The sequence below is a fragment of the Crocodylus porosus genome, unplaced genomic scaffold (genome assembly GCF_001723895.1).
Source record: "Crocodylus porosus isolate Cpor-Errol unplaced genomic scaffold, CroPor_comp1, whole genome shotgun sequence".
NCBI classification, from domain to species: domain Eukaryota; kingdom Metazoa; phylum Chordata; order Crocodylia; family Crocodylidae; genus Crocodylus; species Crocodylus porosus.
This window is the reverse complement of record NW_017728931.1, coordinates 84,634,028-84,657,252: the sequence shown is the minus strand read 5'-3', so window position 1 is coordinate 84,657,252 and position 23,225 is coordinate 84,634,028. Positions and strand designations below refer to the sequence as shown.

The 23,225-nt window shown below is 39.3% G+C and overlaps 1 protein-coding gene across 4 annotated transcripts in view; it reads left to right on the top strand.

Moving 5' to 3' along the window:
• USP15 (ubiquitin specific peptidase 15) overlaps positions 1-23,225 on the top strand; it is a 101,443-nt gene that overhangs the window by 48,521 nt on the left and 29,697 nt on the right. For 2 of the 4 annotated variants that reach the window (XM_019543316.1, XM_019543315.1), the window contains 2 exons: positions 10,694-10,774; positions 19,380-19,524. In XM_019543316.1, coding sequence (XP_019398861.1) covers positions 10,694-10,774; positions 19,380-19,524 — 226 coding nt within the window. The remainder of the gene's footprint in view (positions 1-10,693; positions 10,775-19,379; positions 19,525-23,225) is intronic. The other 2 variants (XM_019543318.1, XM_019543317.1) reach the window with 1 other exon arrangement.

Here is a 23,225-nt window from a genome sequence, read left to right as displayed (position 1 = left end):
AAGAAGTTTTGCCAACTTTTAATATAGAAATTAAATGCTATTGGATGTAGGTGTCTTTCAGAATTCATGATTCATGAGAGAGGTTCTGATGCATTAAAATGTATTCAACATACAATATGCTGCATACTAAATGCATGCAAAACAAAATGTATAGCACTGCTCAGCAGATGTGATATTTTTCAAATGAAAAATAACCATTGTGTCATCAAGCTTTCATTTATGCATTAATTTATCAGTACCTTAGTTAACTGTCCTTGAGTTCTTCCCCATTTTTTTTTCTGTCATATTTGCAGTTTAGCAAAATACTTGCATGCAAATTCAGATGGTGAAACCATAACTTCTGACTCTGCCTCAGGTTAGCCCAATATTTTTTTTTCTCTGTTCTATACGAACCTGTTATTCTTATACTTTTTTTCCTGTAAATATATTGCATAAACGCACATCATGAGGTGGGTTGCAGAAATTTAAGTTTTCTTGAATTTCTCCAGTTTTCCTGGAATTCTTTGACTTCAAGAGACATTTATTTCACTTCTTTTTAAGCTTTCTGTAATGCAGTTTTTGTTAAGGTTTTGAACTTTAAGAACCATTGTCAACTTTTGTTTCCTGTCTGGTTCATACAGTTGCTCGCTATAGAGTGGCCTACTTCCTTTCTTTTTTTGTGTCCTTGTGATAAGGCATTTAGCAGAATTTACAGATGCATTTAAATGTGACGGCACTGCCATAAGTACTTCTGCTATGGTCTTGACTGAGCTGTCAACTGTGTGCCTTAGTGCTTCCACCACCAGAGACCCGCAGTGGCCTACTTTGGCATTCCAAAGTGATCCAAGTCAAAAGCACTAAACTGTGACATCACTAAATACGTTGTAATTAACAAAAATTGAAAAACATGAAATATGTAATGTTTTAATGAGGTTTTGCCAAATACCTTTTAAAATTCAGTGTGGAAATAACTATTTAAAACAACTTTTAATGTAGTTTCAGTAATGGAGCATTTCTTACTTTTTGTCTTCAGTTTAAAGGAAACTCAAAAAACAAGTGGGGGGAGACAATAAAGAATTTGACTCAAAGTTACAGACCTTTTAAAAACAAGCAACAAGTCATCTGTTCGTGTATCAGTGCCAGAAAATTAAAGCAATTGTTCAATGCATTTTGGTAATTTCGTTAGAAAAGGATTAATTGCATTAAGGATTTATAACAATTGCAGCTATTAGAAATAGTAGTTGAAATATGAATGCTCATATCCATTATTGCTGTTGTTATTTATACCAGGGGTTGTTGACCGGGGCTCCGTGTCCAGTTGCTGGGGGTACACCACTGATCCAAAAAGGTTGAAAACCCCTGATTTATGTAATTTCTTTCTTTGCTGAAGGGTGCTATGATTTCTTTCCCTGAATTTCTTATGCATACTTATACATATTTACCTGAACATAAGCAAAGATCAGCTTTACGGCCTTCATATCTTGAGACCAATTTGGTACACTTGAAATGTAACTGATACAGGTGCATAGATTGAAGGACCATCATTCTATGAAAGTTTGATTTCAGTGGAGCTCTGATGCTAGGAACTCCTGTCAGTTATTCCCCTAAAAGTCTTGTATCTGTTTGCAGAAGAGTCTCCCATTGCATTAACTCTTCTTGTGGCTTACCACCTGGCAAAATGGATAAAATAATGGCTATAGTGGCCTAATCCTAGTGTAGATATTCAGTCGCTAACCTCAGCTATTGTTTATTTCCTTTCTTCCATGAAGAACAGATCTGGATCAGATATGAATCTGTCAGGCAGCTCGTCTGTCAACAAAGTATCAGTTGTTTGTGTCCCCTAAGGAAGTGGATGTTCAGTGTGTGTGTGTATGTTTTAAAAAGAAGGATGTTAATTACGAATATATGCGTGTACCTGTAAGCTCATTCTGAAGGATAAGTGGGGGGGGGGGGATATAGGGTAAAACCAAAATAGAGGACTAAAACCAGAATTTACCCAGAACTTGGTAACAGATTCTAATAGAAATTGAGGTAGGCTTCGGTTCAGTCAAGTTCCTGATTCACCACAGTAGCTGCATCTGCCAACAATGATATGCCAAAAATGAGTTTTCACCTGGTTTGAGAACTTAGACAAATGTTAGAAACCCCCCTGCACCCTTGTTACATTGTTCTTGCAGTTTTGCTGTTTATACCCATCACAAGTGTTTTCCCACAAAATGTATAGGAAGTCACGAAACATGGATGCTCCCTATTCTTTTATTACTGACTTGCTGGGGTACATTTGTAGGACATCTCGAGTACCTGAGACAGTGGAAAATTCTGTGGGTTGTCAGTTCCAATAATAAGAAAATTAGGCTGGCCAAGCCTTTTCTTGGTCCTGTGTTCTGCAGTTACTTTTTGCCCTGTGCTGGTTTGAATTAGTCACATTCCATGCCTTTTCATGTTCACACTGAGACCCCCCAATACTTGAACTCTTATCCAACTGCATTTCAAATGGAATTAAAGCTTTTGTCTTACTTAATCAAATGAGTTACTAGTGAGATGTATTCATGCTTACTTTATTAACCTTTTCTGATTGCTAAATATTGTAGGTGAAAAGATGCCAAACCTCTGTACTGCTTAGTAGGGGGGGGACACTGCATATCAAACCAGCTATATCTTCTTGGTTGTTTCTGTAGTCAGCCCTAAAGGAAAAGTGTTCAAGTCTTGTCTGACGGTTATGTAGGTGGACCAGTGTAGCTCTTTACATGATGAGAAATGACACGGTTTCTCACAGAGTATTTAAAAAAAATCGGCCATAGCAAATGGTTTGTGAATTAGGATTAGACCATCAGTAATAAAGTGGTTGTTTGCATTAACAAGAGGCACCTACCTGCTATTTCTGGTATTTGTTAGAAAGACTTTTTTTCCATTGAGCATTATTTCTGTTCTTTCTGATTTGAGCCTGAGCTAAGAACTTACGTTCAGTGTCCTGAAGTGCCCCAGACAGTGGCCCTTGCAGGTACCTTGTTGAACTTACTTGATGAGAAATGGATATGTATGGTTTGTGTTATCTTAGTCTTTTATCTCCAGTTGCAGTTTTTAATAAAACTTTGATCTTGTCTCAGGCAAGAGGTTTGGATTAGATCAGTGGTTCTCAACATTTTTCCTACAGTGACTCATTTGCAAAGATCCATGGCCGGTCCCAACCTACATACACCTGGCCCTGCCACTGCCTAGTCCCCTGTCCCCTGGGCCATGCTGGTGTCCCTCAGTCCTCACCACCTGCCCCACTTGGGCTTGAGCCTGGTGACTGCAGTGTCTTCAGCTCATGCAGGTGGCAGCAGAGTGAGTCCGGCACCAGCACAGGCTGGAGGGAGGCGGAGGAGAAGCCTGTGGCACCCTACTGCTGCGCCCCACCAGGTAGCCTGGTTATGGACCCTTCCACCTCCCAGACAGCATCTCCCAGCTGTGCCACATCCAGGAGAATGAGCACTGGCCCCAGTGTTGCCAGCCCAGCTATGCAGCTCTCCCCCATCCCCTTACCCTGCTGGAAGGGGCAGGTGCCTTTGTGCTGCCCATCTGCCCTGCTGCAGCTTGTGACCCTTTGAAATATTCTTGCAACCATGGTTTGAGAACCTTTGGACAAGGGGCTGAACTCGATGATCTCCCGAGGTCCCTTCCAGCCCTAATGTCTATGAAATCTATGAAAAATGCTGGACTAGATGACTTTGGGAGGTCCCTTCCAGGCGTACTTCTCTATGATTCTATTAATTTAGGATTTGAATGAAAACAATGGCAAAATATGTATCACCCCAGTGGTTGAGATTATCCCAGAGTCACACTGTTGGAGACCAGGGCTCGAACTAGGACTACATTTGTGTGTTCTTAAATTCTGTTGGCAGGCTTTGCCAGTTAAATTACTGTTCGTTTTTTTTTTTTGTTTTTTTTTTTTTTCAATTGCCTCCCCCCCCCCCCCCCCCCCAAAAAAAAAAAGTCTGAGAGGCTGTTACAGTTCACTGTTTTAGGGGTGAACTGAATACTGCCAGTCCTATATGCCATCTGAGACCCTGTGCAGGTTTGGGTAGGAACCATGAGGGTGGAGGAGGTTCCTGGGGACCTACTGTGGGGTCCAGAGCCCTGGGAAGTGGGCTGAGTGCCTGGGCCTGTTGAAAGGCCAGATGAGGCTGGAGAGTGGCCGTGTGCGTAGGAGCCTAGGGAGAGGTCCGGAGGGTGAGAGGCTGCATGCATGTGGACCTAGAGAGGCCAAACCAGCCGAGAGGAAGAGGAACTGTGTGTACAAAGGCCTAGCCCTGGAGAGGAGTCTGGCCAGTCCAAAGGAAGACCAGCTATGCATACAAGGGCCCAATGAGAGGTTAGGCCAGCCCAAAGGAGGAGGGGCCATGTGTACTAGGGCCTCGTGAGGGGCCAAGCCAGTCCTGGGAGAGGGGCTGAGAGGAGCAGGCCTATTGAGTGGCCAGGTGAGCCCTGAATAAGGGCCTGAGCAGCAGAGAGACCTGGTAGGGAGGCCTGGGTGTATCCTGTGAGTGGAGCAGAGTAGTAGGGCCCGTTGAGGGGTCAAGGGGGCCTAGAGAAGAAAGGGGTTACGTAGCACAATCGAGGTGGGGCTTCGAGCATGCAGAGAGAGCAAGTGAGTGATTCATGGTGGGGGACCAGGAGGGCAGACCCATAGAGATGTGAGGGTCTGATAGCTGGCAGACTGACCCTTGACTGGCCTGTGCTGGGCCCAGGATGGGCTGAAGGGAAAGAGGTGGCCATAGCTGCAGACAGCCTGGGGTCTTGACTGGTCTGGAGGCAGAGCCAGAGCTTCAGAGAGGCATAACGGTTCATGAGGGGCCACAGCCGAGAGGGAGGGGTCCAGGAGCATCCAGCTTGGATGATGATGGCTGGCGCTAAGCTAAAAGGAGGGATCTAGGGCTAGAAGTCCAACTGTGAACTAGGGGCCAAAGAGAGAGCAAGAGTAGAGAGGGAGTCTGGGCCAGAGGGCCTAGTAGGTAGCAGCTTTGGGGAGGTGCAGAACATCAAGGGGTAGCCCAGAGAGATTAATGGGAGATCAGGTAGGCCTTAAAGATCAGTCCTGGGTAAGACCTAAAACTGCACCCTACTGGAGGTGGCTGGTGTGGTGGGGCTACCGGTGTGGGGGCATGAAATGCCATACCTGCTCCGCTCCACGGAAAGGTGAGGATGGGGTACCAAAAAGCCTCAGCCCACATTGCCTTGTGGGTGGCCCTCTGAAGGGGGAAGGTTAAGGGAGCATACACCGACAGAAAAGCAGTGGGCAAGGAAGACTGTGTGGACCACCAGGGGTCCAGAGGCTGGAGTAGAGGGAGAGGCCCAGTGAGGGGCCAGGGGTCTGAGCTAGAGGGCAGCCCAGGGAGGGGCCAGAGAGCAAAGTGTGGCCCAGTGAGGGGGCCTCAGCTAGACATGAAGACTAGGATGCCATTTGTGAGGCACGGTGTTGGGGAGGTATGGAGCTGTACGATTGGCCCATAGGCCACGATCATAAGGAGAGTGGTTGGTACAGTAAGATCAGGGCAGCCTCCTGCAGTCTACATATTTCTGTTAACGGCATGGTGGGTGAGTACAGGTGTTACCAGATTTGCCCACTACTTTGGGGTGTGCTCATTTATTAGGGCTAGGGTCTTGGTAATTCTATTAATGTGCTGCTTGTGGTGCTGGTGTTTCTGTACAGAGCTGTATCTCTCCCCCTGCAAGCCCTCACCCCCCAATGAAGCTATCTTGCAGGACTCGGTTCAGTGGGGCTGGAGTCCCCAAATCAGTCACACACAAACACAGGTTAACGTGACATGCCTGACCCGGCCAGGTTGATCAGCATGGACAGGCTGACACCCTCATATGCCAAGAATCAGTTCATCAGAGCAACAGCAACTACAGTCAGACACAAGCACACAGTTAAACAGAATACCTCTGAATCTGGCCAGGTGTCCAGATGACACCCTCATGGGCCAGCATTCAGTTCATTAGGGCACGTCTGAGCCAAACTGGGTCAATCAGCCTGTACAAGCTGATCCCCTTATGTGTTTCAAACTCAGCCCGTCTCAATCTTTTAGCCTCTTGATGAGCAAACCCCAGAGTATTTCTGGGCTTCACAGGGATCTTTAGCTTAGGTAAAAGAAGTGTTGCTGCAGAGCAAGTGCGGAAGGAGAAGTAAAGAAGAAAAGATATACCTAGTTACCACCAGTTCGACTATAAAAGTTATTTATTGCTAAGTAGATGAAATATATAATGACACTAGTAGTAATAGACGTGCAAAGGAAAAACAAACACAGTTACAGTATTACCCTGGTTTCACTAAGTATTTGGGGAAACTTAGCTCAAGCTTAACTAATACAGTTCAGGTTCAGAACTCTGTGCTAAGAGAGAGAGCTGGGATCTCACTAGTCCAAGGCACTGGGGTTGCAAAGCTGACAGGTTAAAGTTCTCAGCACAATCCTTGAAGGGAGATGATCTGTCTCCTTCAGTCTCTCCAGAAGAAAGCAGGTGGTGTCAGCACACACACTGCTGCTGCTTCTACAGATTTTTATACCCTCAGTTCAGCGTCTTTCAAGTATTCTCAGTAGTGTAAATCAAATTGTCTTTTCTATTGACAAGGGGTTATCTGATTGGAACATCTCAGGAACCTGATTGATACTCAGGAAACACATACCTAGGAGCCAGCTTGTCATTCCTATGGATAGCAGATATACTTGATGGGATATCTCCTGGTGTCTTCAGAAACAATAGATTGCAGCATCAGGGTTTTAGATTTTTACTTGCTGTGAACAAGCCTCAGCTTAGCATGACTTTTCCAGATCTTACTATAGTCTTTTAACAGACTTAAGGTACTTACTGGAGTGTTCATAACCTGTTGTGGAGAGGACTTCCACCAATCGTCTCGGGAAAAGTATGACAACACTTGTGGACAGGGCTCCAATGGGCTGGACGCTGTGATGAACCCTGTACCATTGTTCAAATGTTATCCCTACCCCCTCTGACTCAGTCTGTTGCCTCAGCATTCCCTAACCCGGCAACCGAGTTTTAGTCAATTAAGTTTAAATAGGCCTCCCATAACGGGACCAGGGAATGTACGGCCGGAGATACCTGTTAAACTTACTTCTGCTTAGAGGTGTGTGTGTTGGCGGGGGGAAGTCCTTGGTAAATCCAGGTTAGAACTGGTCTGATAAATGCTGAGCTGGGTGTGAAGGTTGATTAGCATTTGGAACACAGATTCCCCATCATGCAGTGCTCCCCTGCTTCGCTGATCCCAGAATTCACTGCAATCTCTGCTTCAGGTTTTCTGTTCTCCATCTCTCATGTAAATGAATGGTCATCTGGTCCCATCTCAGATGCAAATGAGACCTAGGAGTGTTGTTTCACTTTTGTCACCCTTATCTGGAGGGTTTTAGGTGCGTCTCTCATTGCATCTTAGTCAGTTTCTGTTTAGGTAGAGGAGGGGGGAATTCTTTGTGAGTCAGACAGTCTGCATCCTGTGTCAGGGTTCCCCAAGACCATGGAGCTGACAGGTAACAGGGCAGACTGCCCCTAAGACTGGGTATTCCAAATTTTTTGCGTGTGTGCCCTGTTACACTTAGCTTTCAGCTTCCTACCTTTCTACTGGTGGTGAAACCAGGTGTCAGGCAAGAAAGCAAAGGACCAGATCCAGTTATGCACATAAGAGCGGTCTTACTCCAGTCTTGCAATCTTACTTTTTGCTTGGTTCCTGACATAGTTTCATAGTTGGTAGGGTCAGAAGGGACCTGAGCCAGTCATCAAGTCGGACCCCCTGCCATGGGCAGGAAAGAATGCTGGGGTTAAACAACCCCGGCTAGGTGATTATCTGGCCTCCTTTTGAAGACCCCCAGGGTAGGAGCAAGCACCACTTCCCTTGGAAGTTGGTTCCAGATTCTAGCCACCCTGACTGTGAAGTAGTGTTTCCTGGTGTCTAGCCTGAACCTACTTTCAGTCAACTTATGGCTGTTATTCCTAGTTACTCCTGGTAGTGCTCGGAGGAACAGGGTCTCTCCTGTTCCCTGCTGGTCCCCCTCAGGAAGCTATAAATCGATACTTGGATCATCTTTTAAAATGATATCCAACATAGGAATTGTAGGTTTTGGAAAAATTCTTTGTATAATATTAAATTCTTTTCTTTTAAGGGAGAGTCAAATCACTTGTGATGAATTCAGTGAAGTGGAAGACTTGAGAATTTAAGGATGCCAATTAACAGTATGAATAGTCATATGACACTGAGTATTATTTGGTCAGTTAAAGGCTCAGTAATGTATTGAACATAATTCTGATTAAGCAGTAAAATGCTGTAGATTATTCTTTGCAATTGGCATCAAAAGGCCCTGGCAGATGTTACATTTATCACACTAAGTTAGCCATGTGGCATATAGCTGTAGAGGGATATGCCACCCATTTTATATTTGTTTACATCATCTTTTAATATATTTTGCAAATATTTCGTAGTATAATAGGCATAACATTTCAATATTGAATAAAGAGTAAAGTGTTCATCAACTGTGTTTAAAGCAAAGAAAGATTTTTTTTTTTTTTTTAAGGATAAACTTATTTAACTAGTTTTAGTTTCCCTTCAGGGGAATTGCTATATTATTCACAGGAAATATGGGTGTTACCGTAGTAAGTTAAGGATATCCTGCTTTAAAACAAAAAAATTGTCTTGTCCTCTTCCTAATTTTTATCTGTTAGTGTTTGGCTGATTGGTATATTCTTTGGTCACAACTTTTCAAATTAATGTTTTTAAAACACCACTAGTAACAGTAAAACTATTATTTCCTATTGCATGCATTCATATTACATTTCAGGAAGATGCATTCATGTATTTGAACCATCTGTGATTAAGACAGAGGATTGAAATTGTCATTCATATTTTGACAGAAAATATTTGACATTTTCTCTGTATCTTGCTTAGTTAACCATTGCTAGAGTACTACCATTTAAAAGGAAAAAGGAAGACAAAAATTAAAAATAAAGACCAACCTTTGAATCTTATCAGCTTTTGTGTTTTGAAACTTTTTTATTGTCCATTGTTTGGATGTCTTCATGTAAATATTTTTAGAAGCTTGGAAAAAAAAACCTTTCATATGTGATTTTACCATGTGTGAGAAAGTAGTTGCATTTGACACACAGCATTGATTGCCTTTTTCTTGATAGTGTTATCTGTTATCAGTGTTAGTACGTACAAACAGTTCTAAGAGTATTTTTGGCAAGAGTGACTTATAACATCTTATTAAGCTGTTTATATTTCTTAAGAAATGCTTTGTTTTTACTTAAAGATTTTCGAAAATAGCTCTTTCACCAGCTAAGAGTTTTAACTTTGTCGGAATCAAAATTAACTGGTGCTTTTATTTTTTCACTGGAGGAAAAGTCTAAATAAATCTGACTTTGAAATTGTTATGGTACTTGGTAGACTACCTTACTATTTTTATTCATAACAAAATAGTTGAATTTGGTCATAACATTATTATCAATTATGACATATTCAGCTTGCTTTGTGTTTTAATTTAAAGAGTCCATGGTCTTTAATTTCAGTTTCAGTTTAACTTGAGTTTAAATGGTCAATTAGAAAATTATTTCATAATACTTTATAACTTTCCTCTGCTGGAATTTGTTTATGTTCCTGTTTTTGTTGACAGTATTGTCCATGAAGGAGACGGCTATTAGATTATAATATGGAAAAGTGGCATAATAATAATAGACCAAAATTATTTTCATAATCGAGTGTTTTCCCAGTGGCAGTATTTTATGCAAGTAGTGTACAAATCTGACTTCGAAAATTCGTCAAACAGGATGCATGTCTCACCTTTTTTTTTTTTTTTTTTTTTTTTGAAAACGTAAAATCATATGTAATAATGCTTACTGCCTGACTTGCATGCTGTATTTTTTTAATGATCTGAATGAGCCTAATTCCAAAAGTCCATTTAAGTCTTCCAGTGTTTTTTCCATGGATTTGTGTGGATCTGGGTGAGGCCCGTGTGCTGAGTCAATTGCAAGTAAAGGAAAACAGCAAACTGCAAGATCATGCTGTATTTCATTCAGTCATTACAATTCAAAGAATTATCTAGTGTTTAAAATGTTCAACATATCCAACTTTTTAGAATTAAGTAACTGGATATAGTAATACACTTACATTTGGCTAAATACATATTAAAGATAACCTTCGCATCTCCAGAAATTTTATGTTAATGTTCGTTAGCTGTTAAAAGTCCATTTGTTAAAAACAGTTAGTTTTAAATGCTGCTTTTAAATGGCTGAATGTGCACTCTCACTTTGGAATATTATGCTTTAGTCACAGCTGACACTTTCATATCTCATTTCAAAAGTTACATAAGATTAATTAAAAATTAGGAAAGCCTCTAGGCTTTTTTGTAACTTTGAGAAATGAAATGTGTCCACACTATCAGTGCAGACAAAAGAAATATTTTGACTTTTTTTCTTTTTGTCAGCTTTTTAGCTGATTTAAGTGATAACTGATATCCAGTGTGATATGAAAGTTTGAATTATGAAATCCATTTTAATTTTAAAAAAATACATTTTGAGGCTAGAAAGCTTTTTCATGGACTTTTGGTGCTCTGCTCATAAGAACTTTTTCATGCTTATTTACATGCATTGTTCATCTGTTAGCCTTTTCTTTTTCATGATTAATTTTAATCTCAACATTTTTATCTAATTTAACATTTTCATATTTTTAAAGGTCCCCAGGTGCATCCAATTTTTCAACTTTACCAAAGATCCCTCCATCTCTATCAAATAATTATAACAACATCAACAGAAAGTAAGCAATGTATCTTAAGAACTCTTTATTTGAATCGCCCAAATATGAGAAATGACCTTGTTTTATAGTTTTTAGGTTGCTTTAGATTTGTTTTGGTACTTGGATTGCAGTTCTTTGAAAGATTCCGTATTTCATAGTGCAGTACCCTGTTGTGTTCGAGTAAGACAAAATTCAGAAACGAAAGCTAGTTAAAGGTGTTTGACAGTATGTGTTACTCAGTTTATTAGAGACTAGAACACTTTCTTACAGTGCTCAGTGTTTTTTTAAAGACTTTGCTTAGAGTTTATCATGTTAAATATATAAAAATGCTGTAAACAATATTATATACTGTCCCATTTTACTGAATTGTCTCTGTAAGTACTTCCAAATTAAGATGATAGATCCTTTTCTAGTCCCTCAATATTTTAAGACAGGGATTGTCAACTAGAGGCACGTGGGCCAGTCCTCGGGAGTACACATGGGTGGGCAGGAACAGAGCACTGCCACCTCCCAGGAGTAGGGCCAGGGCAGGGGGGAGGGCAGTGGCGCCCCCTTCAGGGTAGGGAAGCTTGCACATGGTGGCCGCCATCACCACACACCAGCTCAGTGAACTTCCCCGCCCCATAAAGGGGTGCCTCTGCTTCACTGCATCCTGGTGAACTGCCCTGGCCCTGTCCTGCCACTGGGGAGGCAGCGCCACTCTATCCCCGCCTGCCCATGCACTGTCCCTGCCTCCCAGCTGCCAGGGGTACTTAGACTAAAAAAGATTGAAAACCACTGCTTTAAGGTATCACAACAGTATACAATACCATACGTTTAAAGATGAGGCTGTACTGTCCAAATGAGACTGAATTAATATATGTGGTCTAATGCATCTGTCATAGTCTCTGAAATGTGAGCTCAGTTTGACATGGAATATTGTGTTTAGGTATGTATTGCAGCAAGTAGAGGGTTCAATGAAAGACAAATCTTTAAGAAAGTAAAAACTTATTTCCTTTCTTTTACTTTGCATATTTGAACTTGGACAAATTATTTGGTAACTGGTACATTTAATATGATAAGACTCTAAAAGAAGAACTTTAACTGTCAAGTGGCCACCTTAGTCTCTGATCACTTCACTTCATATTATGTACAGGTAATAGAAAAAAACTAACAGTAAGTGCTGAAATAGTTTCAGTTTTTCTGCAACCTAACCTGTGGTGAACCAATTTTCAGATGCCTGTAGTCAGATCATACCAGTGTTCAAGGTAAAATGGGGGAAATGAAGAGGCTTTTTAAACTTTCCATCCAGACTTCATTTAAAATACTATTCCAAACTTGTGCGCTATGACTCAAAGATGTTGACTTTAACTACTTAAAGAGGAAATATAAATATTAAATATTTTATAAATATCTTCCAGTTAAATACTGCATTTATCAGAAGTGATTTTTTTGTAAGAGGTGAAGTGTCACTAGTGCTTCTACCAGTTGTGAGTAGCCCCAACTTTCACTGTTAAACAGTTCAAATCCATGTATTTAAATGCAGTCTACCGTACTGGGTATGTGAATGTGTAATAGGGAAAAAAATTGTATTTTATGGGTATGTGTTGACCACATAACTGGAGCTAAGCCTCTAGTAGTGGAAAGCTAATAATCCCTTTCCTGTTGTTTAAAGTAATTTGTAACATCAAAAGCTACACAGGCAGAGTCATTGTTTCTTATGAAAATACTTTTTTAAAACAAACACTGAAAAGATTATGTGTAACTTCACCATGGAGACGCTATAGTAATATTTTAGAAAGTACTTATAGAACCAATTAGCAGTGTTTACAGTTTTCAAAAAATACATTTGTAGATGGATATTTTTTAATTTTTTGCAAAGCCAAACATTAGAATTTTGGAAGTTGAAGTTCAATTCCATCAGCTACATGAGTTTTTGAGGTTGAGGACTTCCACACAGAAAACAGAAGTTTTAAGCAACTCTGTAATGCTTTAGCTTAAGATTTTAGACATGTTGGGAATTTAGTAGTCATGAAGAATATCCTAGATTTATTTTTAAAATTGGACTTGGAGATTCAAGAGTTAAACAGTTGAAAAATACATTTGGGTAATCTATTTTGGTAGTACTGTCTACTGAAGTAAAAGCTGCTGCTTAAACTTTAAAGCTTGGATATAATCACATTTATTTACTAAGCAATAGAAGTACATTTATGGCGCACCATATAGTATAGGTACATGCAGATATTTATGTGCAATTCACTGGTTTTCTTTAAAATCAGGCAATAAGTAGCTTAATTCATTGTTTAAAATTTTAATTAATGTTTTATTTTCACAAAAGTTAAATATATGTTTAAGAAGCATTAATTACAGGGAGAAACTATATCTGTTGCTATCTTGATATTCATAACATTGAATATTCACTTAGTACATTGAGAATTTTTAGCTTCAAGTGCAAATCTTAGCATTTTTCTGTATTGTTTAAAATTTTATCAGTGAGATTAAATCAATTCCCTCCCATTTTCTTCCCCTCTCCCTACCCCACATCATCCTGTCTGAAGAAACTTTCCTTCTTTATATTCTTATACTAATAGTGCCTTCTCTACTTTACTCAGTTATGTGTTCAGTGTCAGTTCTGTCTCCATTAGTACCATCTAGTATGTTTCAATTTTTCTGCCTATATTTGTAGCAGCTGGCTTCTCAGTTGAAGCAAATGCTCTTTCTGGTCTCATGTACTGAAGTCAGAATCTTTGGAATACTGTTAGAATTGTATACTTAAGAATTATGGGGTTCTTTTGCACTTCTGAGGATATCTTTTGTTTTAAGGATGGTGGTAATGGCAGCAGTGGGTGATTAGTAACAAAAAGATCATAAAGTAAAAAAAAAAAGACAGGACTCCATTAGTATAGACTAAAAGAGCCTTTGTACATGCCACATTTTTTGCCCTTTCTTGCCCTGCACTAGCATGACTGTTTGCGTGAGTGGGTTTTCTGGACACTTTAAATGTCTTTCTCGTGCTTTAAAGTAAAACTTCTCAGACATAGTTTAGTTTAGCTTGCTGCAAATTAAAGCTTTGCATCCATGGATTCATTGAATGCGAAAACAAAGGCACTCAAAGATCTGTAATGAGCCTCTTTGTCCACCAGATAGCCTGTGAATTTTTTTGTAGTTCACCTCTTTGAATTGCTTCCACTTTCAAATTGTTCCTGCTTTGTGTTTTTCCTTGTGGCGTGTGCTAGCTCCATATTCCCACAGCTGTGTGGCAGAGCATGGGTTGGGGGGCAGCACTGGACCATCTCGGTTTCCTTTGGCTCTGGCCAGGGGCCGAGCTTAATTATTTTGAAAACCAAGTGCATGCAAACACTGGTGTGATGCTCCAAAATAAACAAGTTTAAATTTGATAAACCTATTTAATGTAATGAGGATAAACCCCGTGGTCTGTACAGGCACCCAAGCACAATCATGTTATGACTGTTTTACTCTGTCTAGTAGAACCATATCTTTTAACCCCAAAATCTGGATCAGATGAGATGGGTAGTAATGATTAAATATTTTTCCTTGTATGAGAATATAACATAAGGTTTGTTCTGAAAAAGATTAAAAATAGAAGGCCAAAACTACAAAATATTTTATAGTTCTTTGTTTTGACACACATCTCTAGAAGATTTGGCTAGCCTGGTAAATGTTCTGAGAGAGGCTTGGACTAAGGTTCAAGTCTTGCAAAAACTTAAACACATTTTTATATGTTAGTAGTTAGTATTTAATAAGTGTTTGAAGGACCAAAGCCTTTGTTTGCAAATTAGTGTATTTAATAATTAATTTAGTCAGTCATGAATGCAATAGAATATTATATTAAGGTTCTCAATATTATATTAAATGTACTCTCTGGTTAACAAGTAAGTTTGAAAGGGTATCATTAACAGGGTAGTAGTATATTTTACTCTAGTGGTAATTGCAGAAAAGAAGAAAGGCCCAATTTAGGTTGTATTTTCTTTATCATTTCTATTAAGCTGTAATATGAACTATTGAATATGTTCTATACATTTTTTGGCAGAAGGTGCTTTTGAAACTTTTCAGGAGTAAAACCAGAATTTATACCATAGAGGATCAGTGATTGCAAGTAAAAAATTGCATATAGTCTTTCAGGTCCAAACTGAAAAGTCTTCTCCATTTGACAACAGTCAGTCCTGTATCACTTTCTGTTGGTCAGATCTTTACAGAAGACTGGTAGCATAGCTTCAGTAGAAACACCAAGGAGGACAGAATATAATAATTAACTTTTCACCTGTAGAAATGGTTCTGCCAGGTTAGATTGGAGGCACATGTACAGTGCTTATAGTGAAGAGAAAATAACTTTTGTGAAGGTATACGGACATTTTCAATTTCTCTTGCTGTCAACCAAGCTTTAGATTTCTTTAAAACATTCTGGTCTCTTACAATCTAGGTGCTAAAACATGAGTAAGGAGAGATGTTCTTATGTAAACTTTGCTGAGTTCCCCCTTTTGGTTTTGCATCTTCCCAGGATGTGGTAATAGCCTAAGGTCTCTCATGTTCCTAGGTTGGCTGGGTCTGAATACAGTCCAGTCTGCCTCAAAATTACGGGCTTCTGAACATATTCTTGGTATACAGAACACTTAGCATCACTTATTAAAATACCAGACTCTTTGCTGTAAAGGTTGAGGTCCCATATCTTAGTACTGGCCCTTCCAAACCACATCAGTAGGAACTGCACACTCCACAAGAGTTCCAACAAAGCTGTGAACATTAATATTACTGTTTTTATCCTTCAGATTAAACCAGCTAAAGCAAGGATCATGGACTTTAGCAGAATGGCTGGTTTAAAAATGCAGAGTTCAAGAGGTGTATAGGTGTAAAATCTCACAAGATTGTGTGCTAATTTCTCTCTTGGTTGTTATCCAGTGCCCAAGAGCTCCTTTTGGGTTTTGGTCTGTACTTTCAGGGACTCAGTACACTTATTCTCTTACAGCAATCCTGCCTTTTTGTTCCAATTGGTAAGACAGCCATTGTTAAGGCAGACCATGTCTATTACTAAGAGTTCTAGCTCCTTCTCTCAAGGGATGTTCCAGCAGCAGCTTCTGGTTCTTTGTAGGGTGATTTAATTGCTTGGTTATGGAGCGTTTGAAGTCCAGACTAGAATAACTAGTTCTCCGAGGCTCCAGGTGTCCCATTGTTTTAACCTAATTTTTTTTGCAGCCAGGGTGCTGCGAGATCCTTCTTAGTGTTCCATATAACATTAGTAATGTTAGATATGTAAACACCTACATGCAGTTCACAAGATAAACCCAAAGGCCACATCCAAATGAGTGCAGTCATGTGGTATGTGGCCCACAGACTCATCTGTGGCATCACACATATAGATGTTTCCCGTGCTGCTAACTTGCGGCACGGGGCAGGGGAGCGGGGTTGACCCCTAGAGATTCAAGGGCCAAAAAAAAAAAATACAGAAAAAAAGCAGCGCAGTGCATGTGGGGCCAGTGTGTGCTGCCCAGAATCAGAGCCTGGCCAGCAGAGCCACACTCCAGCTGCTGGCCAGGCTCCAAGCTGCAAGAGCGAAGCAGCTGCAGGTTCCCTAGCTCCCAAGACCACAGATAAGGCAACTGTGCTGGCCCAGCCTCCCCTACCCCACCTGAGGTAACCTGCCGCACACCAGAGGATGCATGGCATGGGGTTTCCCCGGGGACAATTAGCAGTGGCACAAAATGTCCCACTGCTAGTTGTCCCCACGGAACCAAACTTCTCCACTCATCCAGTTGCGGCCAGAGATTTCAAATAAGAATCCACAGTGTTAAAAATATTCTGATTAGTTGTAGCTTTCTGAGTCTGCATCAGATAAATTGCTTATTTTTTCTGTAGTCTAAAAACAAGTGTTAATCTAAGCACTGGCATTTTCCAGGGTGTGTGTTGAAAACAACTGGATTAACTAAATGAGAAATGCATAAGCTTTTGTAAGCAGCAGCTTACTTCATCAGATTCCTGTAGTTGCCCCTCTGTTAGTGGGAAAGGACTGTAGCGCATATAAAAACCCAGTAAAGATACTGTGTGAAAGGAAAGAGTGAAAAGACAAATGGCACTCTCCAGATAACCTGGAATTTGTAAATTGGGGAGTAGGCAGCACTTGCACGCACTTTTCACAGACATTTTGCCCTTAATGGCAGGCTGACGGCTGAAACGAGCTTATTCCCTTCAATTTGCATACTGGATTATGCTCTACTGGCAGTGAGTCTTTACCCTTAAACCTACAGACCCTACATCAGCCTAGTAGACCCCTGTAAATATGCTGTATATTGTACTCTACTGAGATTTCATGTGGCAAAGCAGATATCACAAAAAAACTTCATGATTCCCATGTGCACAGGGCATTTAGCTCAAGGAGTGACAGGATTCACTGTTGTGCGATTCTGCAGGGTGCCTGCTGCAGCTCCCTAGTGACAATAATGCTTGTAATAGTTCCTCACACCTGTTACGAGAGAAGTGGTTCTCAACCCTTTTAGACTCAAGGCATCTCTCCATAAGTTTTGTGAATTGAGTAGCAGCCAAATTTAAAAACTAATGTATATATTACAGTGCTTACAGTGACTGGGCAGTAGGGATCATTTAAGTAAGGACAAGCCTGAGCCTGGCGTATCTACTTAAAATCTGCATATCTCCTCGTAGCTCGCAGCACTCCCCAAAGTATCTGACAACACTTCAGTGTGCCTGGGCATCCTGGCTGAGAATCACATACTAGAATGTTTAAGTCAAGCAGCACAAGCATTGCACCAGTTGCGTGAATGTTTGTGGACATGTGTGTTTCTTTCCTTTCATTTTCCACTGCTGCAGGAATATTATATTTACTACATAACTTTGATAGAAGGCATTATAGAACATCAATGGCTACGATTGTCGCCTCCGTGATTTATCTGACACGTTAAAATCAGGTTTATCTTAATCTGATGACAATTACTTGATTTATTAAAAAAACAAACAAACTGTAGAATATCATGATAATCCTTTGAAAATTATTTATATGTTTAGTCTGCGCAAATACTTGCCTAAATTCTTCTGGACACAGTAATAGGGACTCGTAGTAGAGATGATATCTCTTATTAGACCAACAAGATTTTTGCAAAAAAAAATTCTTTAATTGCAAGCTTTCAGGCACAAATGCACTTCATGGTATGAATTTTAGGGCAAGCCAGACTTAATGCATGTTTAGTTTGTATGTGGTGTGTCTCAGGTGCAAGGTGTATTCACTGGCTTGTAGTGTTCCTCTCCAAGGAACTGAGAGCACTTTTCCAGAACTATGCAGTTTGCTAGATTCTTGAATGTGTTTGTTGTTGGGAAAGAAGAAAAATGGGGGTTTTGTTTTGTCATATTCAAAAAAGCAGCCTGTTTTTAAAAGAGACATTTCAGTATTAAAGACAATTCTTTAGATTAACCCAGCAGAACAGTTGTTAATATATTAAAATAGATAATACTTGCAAGGAATTGAAGTGGAATCTCCCTGTTATTTCAGTTGAGTATATAGAGTATAAGACTGGAACAGTGTGGTGAGGGTCCCCATAAGCCACTCTCCCATCCACTTGTACGTTTAAGATTATAGGGCCCAGGTGTGTGTTTTATTTTTTGTTTATCCAGATAAATTCATTGGCACTGTTTATTCTTTCCTTGTAAGACTTAACTCTGAGCAAGTGACCTTCAAAATCATTTTCAGGTTTATTCTAAAGTGAAATGATGTTTAAAGATTGCAGAAATGCTCTTGAATCTTATCCAGAGCTGCTATCATGAATATTTCATATAATTGGTAACTGGAACAATTTGAGAGAGAATTTAACCTTTTTTTATACTGTATGTAAGATGATAAAGCATTCCGTCTTACTGGATCCTTTTGCCCTCCTAGTCCTTTCAGAAGTGCTTATTTTACTATTTTCCGTGTTTAGTATTTGTGTTTTATCAGAAAAATAAACTACTTTGCATTTAGCCAGTACTACCTATTACAGTTTGTTTTTTCTTCAGTCTCACCAAGTAGGTACATAATAGAGCTTTATAAAGAAGTAGCTGGTAGGCATTTTGTGCATTCCTTTATCACTCCAGGCTTTTCCCCTGCATTTGCATGCCGGATTATGCTGTCTTAGCATTGAAGCTATAAATAGAACCTCCAATGCACCAGGGCAGTGATGTCACTGTGGCCTTGGAAATCTCAGATCTCACCTGTAACTGAAGCACAACTCTTCATTCCCATTTCTACTGTCCTCACTCTTACAGTAGCAGGATGCAGAAGGGACATAAATGAAATGATCTATTGCTGCTGGTGGTGTCTAAAGTCTGAGTGTGTTAAATTTGATGGAGCAATGAAGAATGGAGTGAGCTGTGAAGCTGCTCCTATTGAACAAGGGTAGAAAGATACAGTAGTAGTCTGTTTTTGCTCATTGTGGTATACTAAAGTATTGAGTTTGCAGGGTGAAGAGTGATTTGCGTTTGTGGGGGCGGGTTTGCTGAGAAGCTGAATTGCTATAGCTACATACAGAATATATCTAGTTAGTAGTAATTTCTAACTTTTAAATCACTTCATAATTTGTATACAGTACTATATAATTTGTATACAGATTGTGTGACTACATTGTAAAAAACATTTGTTTTTTTCTTCTAGTGTGAAAAATTCCAATTATTGCCTCCCTTCATACACTGCTTATAAGAACTATGATTACTCAGAGCCAGGAAGACACAATGAGCAACCTGGGCTTTGTGGCCTAAGTAACTTGGGAAATACATGTTTCATGAACTCTGCAATACAGGTAGGTGCTTCAGAGTAGAGTCAACTTGGCTTGTTCCATAAAAAAATAAGTAATGGGGGGTTGATTTGCATTGCAATACGTTTACGGAAGGACGCTATGGAAACTTGGAAAATAACAGGTCTGCTTGTGGATATTAGGAAAAATTGACTTTTTCATATCTGCTTTCACTCTTTCCCTAAAATTACACTCCATACATGGAGCCACTTGCAAAAGAAATTTTTGCCTAAGAACCTAAGTGATCCTTTGAACAAGGTTCTAATCTTTTCTCTATTTGGCACTTTATGAAAAATGTTAGACATGAAAGGAAACCATTCTAATTTGAGAAAATTATTCCTTTATCAAACACATATGCATGTTTATACTCTTTTACCTCATCAACCATAGCATGACTTCATAAGGATTTTGCACATAAGAGGAGAACAAAAAATGTAGAGATGCTGCAAGACATATAAACTGAAAGGGAAGGAAAAAGATGTGACCCACATCATTTCTCCTTTTTCTACACTCCCCACTAACAGTTATGAAAGAAAAGTTTATATCAGTATAACCATGCTGTATATTGTAGGTCCACTGACTAGATAATAATAATGACATTTATAACAAAACGCATGACTCTTGGAGCACATCTTTAGTTTCTGAGGTGTGCAGCGCACAGTCTTTAACATGCTTCTGAGTTAGGCAGGCATTGTCTTACCTGACTTTTTCAGTGGAAGAAACTGAGGCATAGATTAAATTATTTGTCCAAAGATGTCATCAGTATGTTTGTGATTTGATTGCCAGTTTTCTGCTGAGAATCTGTTCTGCTATTCTCATAAACATAATGAATGTATTTGTTCATTCTGATAACCATTATAACATTTTTATTGAATAAACAGCTGGGAAGAGCTGGTCTGCATGCTTTCTTTCCCTTTAAAAATTTAGAAATGCCCAGACCAAATTAATCACTTTTCCCTACTTCTAAATAAAGCAGAACTATGTAGATATTTCAGGGTACATTTTTGCAGTCCACTTGCCACTGAAATCCTGGATGGGAAGGAAGTGCCCTGACTTAATCTTGGAATTAAGTAAACCAGAAGTAATTAAAATGTTGACATACATACCAAAGATGAGATCTTATTACTCAAAAATACCTTGCACTTAACTGCCATTTTCCTGAATTTTTTACTCTTTTTATGGAAGACTAGGAAGTGGAATTAGAGTAGCCTTCCTTATAAACTGTATTTCAAGAACAATATAAAATGCGAGCATCTGGAGTGGCTTTTTTGTTCCAAAATTCATTTGTGTGTTTCAGGTGACTGGTATGAATTTATCTGTAAATCAAAGTTTATAATATCCATTTCCATTTATTATAAGATAATACTTGATATCAGAGGTTCCCAAAGTGCAGTCTATGAACAAAGTCTTATGGCCTAGGAAGGGACCCTTTTTAAAGGTGGCCAACAGTGTTGCATCCTATTGGACATAAAGGTATTTTATTACAGGTTAATTATGTTATATGGCCCCTATCACAATGTCCCACTCAAATGGCTCTCCGTAAACAAAACTTTGGGAACCTCTGTTTTATATGTTAGAGCAAAATACATCTATCTTCTAATTTTTATAGTGTACTTGTTTCATTTTATTTCTTTTCTTGGGGGATGGGTGGAGGACACCTTTGTTCCTGTACAAGAACCCAAAGGATTTTCCCTCAGTCCTACTTCTTAGTCGTCCTTCCTGAAGAGAACTAGATGGAACTCTGCATAGCCTGTCAGTGCTTCATTATAATCAGATGTGAAAAGTGATTAAGCAATGTCAGCCACAGCCCTCCACTCCCAGGAGGTGAGCATGTTGCTTTCATGATGAATACGCCTTCTGATGGGCCAGAGATCAATTTACTGGAAATATAACCCAGATATCCTTTCTAGCAATACAGTGCATTCTATCCCTTGGGGACCCTTTAACAACAATATTTTTATGTTGCCTCACAAAAGCATTTATTTTTGGCCTGTTAAAGTTGTGACATGAGTTGAACAGTTTCACTATAAAAGGTAATGTAGAGTCAGTATACATACAGTGTGAAATATCTGGTGAATTTCTCCTAATAGTCTAGTATAACACTTCATTTTTTTGTTCTTTCGAACAAGACTGAACACATTTTTAGATGCCAAAAATGAAGTGATAGTCAATGGATTTTTTTACTTTTTCTTCCTTTTTAACTGGCTATCCTGTACCATGTAAGTAGATAGGTTAATTTGTCAGGAACCCTTGAAGATATTATTCACCTTGAGCAGCAGTAACCTACATTATGAAAAGTAATTACAAATTTAGTTAGCCATTGATTGTGGTAAAAATAAACCTAAATATTACTATATCTGTAAACCTATGAAGACATTTTCTCATACCTGTTACTTTTTTCACTAGGGAGTTGTGCTATTAGTTGCTGTCAGTGAAATTATTCCAGAGTACTCTATGTGAATATTGTTCTTCTGACCACTTCAAAGCAGTATTGGACAGAAGAAATTCGTTCTCAGACAACTGGTGAAATTTAAGGAATCCTGATTTATTATTATTTTTTAAATGAAAATACAGACTTTGCTCTTACTTTTTGGGTTTTTTTCCTAATATCTTTCTAGACACAACCCTGTCCTCACACACTAAAATAATATTTTAAAAGAGAAGATATCATCTGGTATAGTCAGAGATTGATGGGGCAAATTTTACCAGGTTTAGTTTTTCCTGATGGGTAGGGTGAAGTATGCTCATTGTGTGGGATAAATAGTTTTAGTTTGTCTTATTTGGGTCAGTTTTCATTAACACATTTATGTAAGAGTGTGTATATCTAAAGCTATTAGATAAGAACCAGAGGCATAGCAGCGCAGTTCTCTCCCAGGGAAGCCAGGGTCACAGCAACTGTTGCCATGCCAGGCATTGCAGTGGCTATTTTTTTGCCTGCCCTCACAAAGGTGGTGACTACTGCTGCTGCCCTGGTTGCCCCCAGCCCCCTCCGTGCATACAACCCCACCTCTTCCCCAACACTACTGATAGGAACACTATTTTAAATTTGGGAGATGAAGCTCAAAGGTAGCTGGAATAGTGTAATTTTAAACTTTTTGCTTTTTAGTTAGTACATACGTAACATTACACCACCTTTTTGTAGCTGCAGTCTCAAAACAGTTTATAAAAGTGAGTAAGCATTGCTTCCATTTCTTAGATTAATAGGCAAGAGAACTGTTAAAAATAGCATCCTAATTCCAATAGGATAAGCACATTTTTTATATTGAATTAAAACATAAAAATCTAACAGTAAAAGTGAGAAGAATAGAACATTTCTGGAAAGGAATTCTTTCCAAATTGGACAAAAATTGTATTAAGTCATTTATTTTTCATTGGATCTTGCATCCTGCTTCATAGTGAAATAAAAATAAATGGATTCTGAAAGCTTCCTTTGTGACTTGTTTAATGGAGGTTTTGTGTGGATGACTACTCTTGTAGTTTGTTCAGACTTGCAGCATTATTAACTGATTTCAGAACACATCTTCCCTTTGTTTGCTGTCTTTCTACATCAGTAAACTGTTGACTAACTGGATTGGTGGGGTTTTTTCTCTATTCAAATTGTAATTTTGAAGCTTTGTGCCATATTTGTTTTTCATCACGGTGATATGCCATGGTGATTTTTTAATTTAGTGGCAGTGTGCCATTTAGTTCATTACATCACACTACCT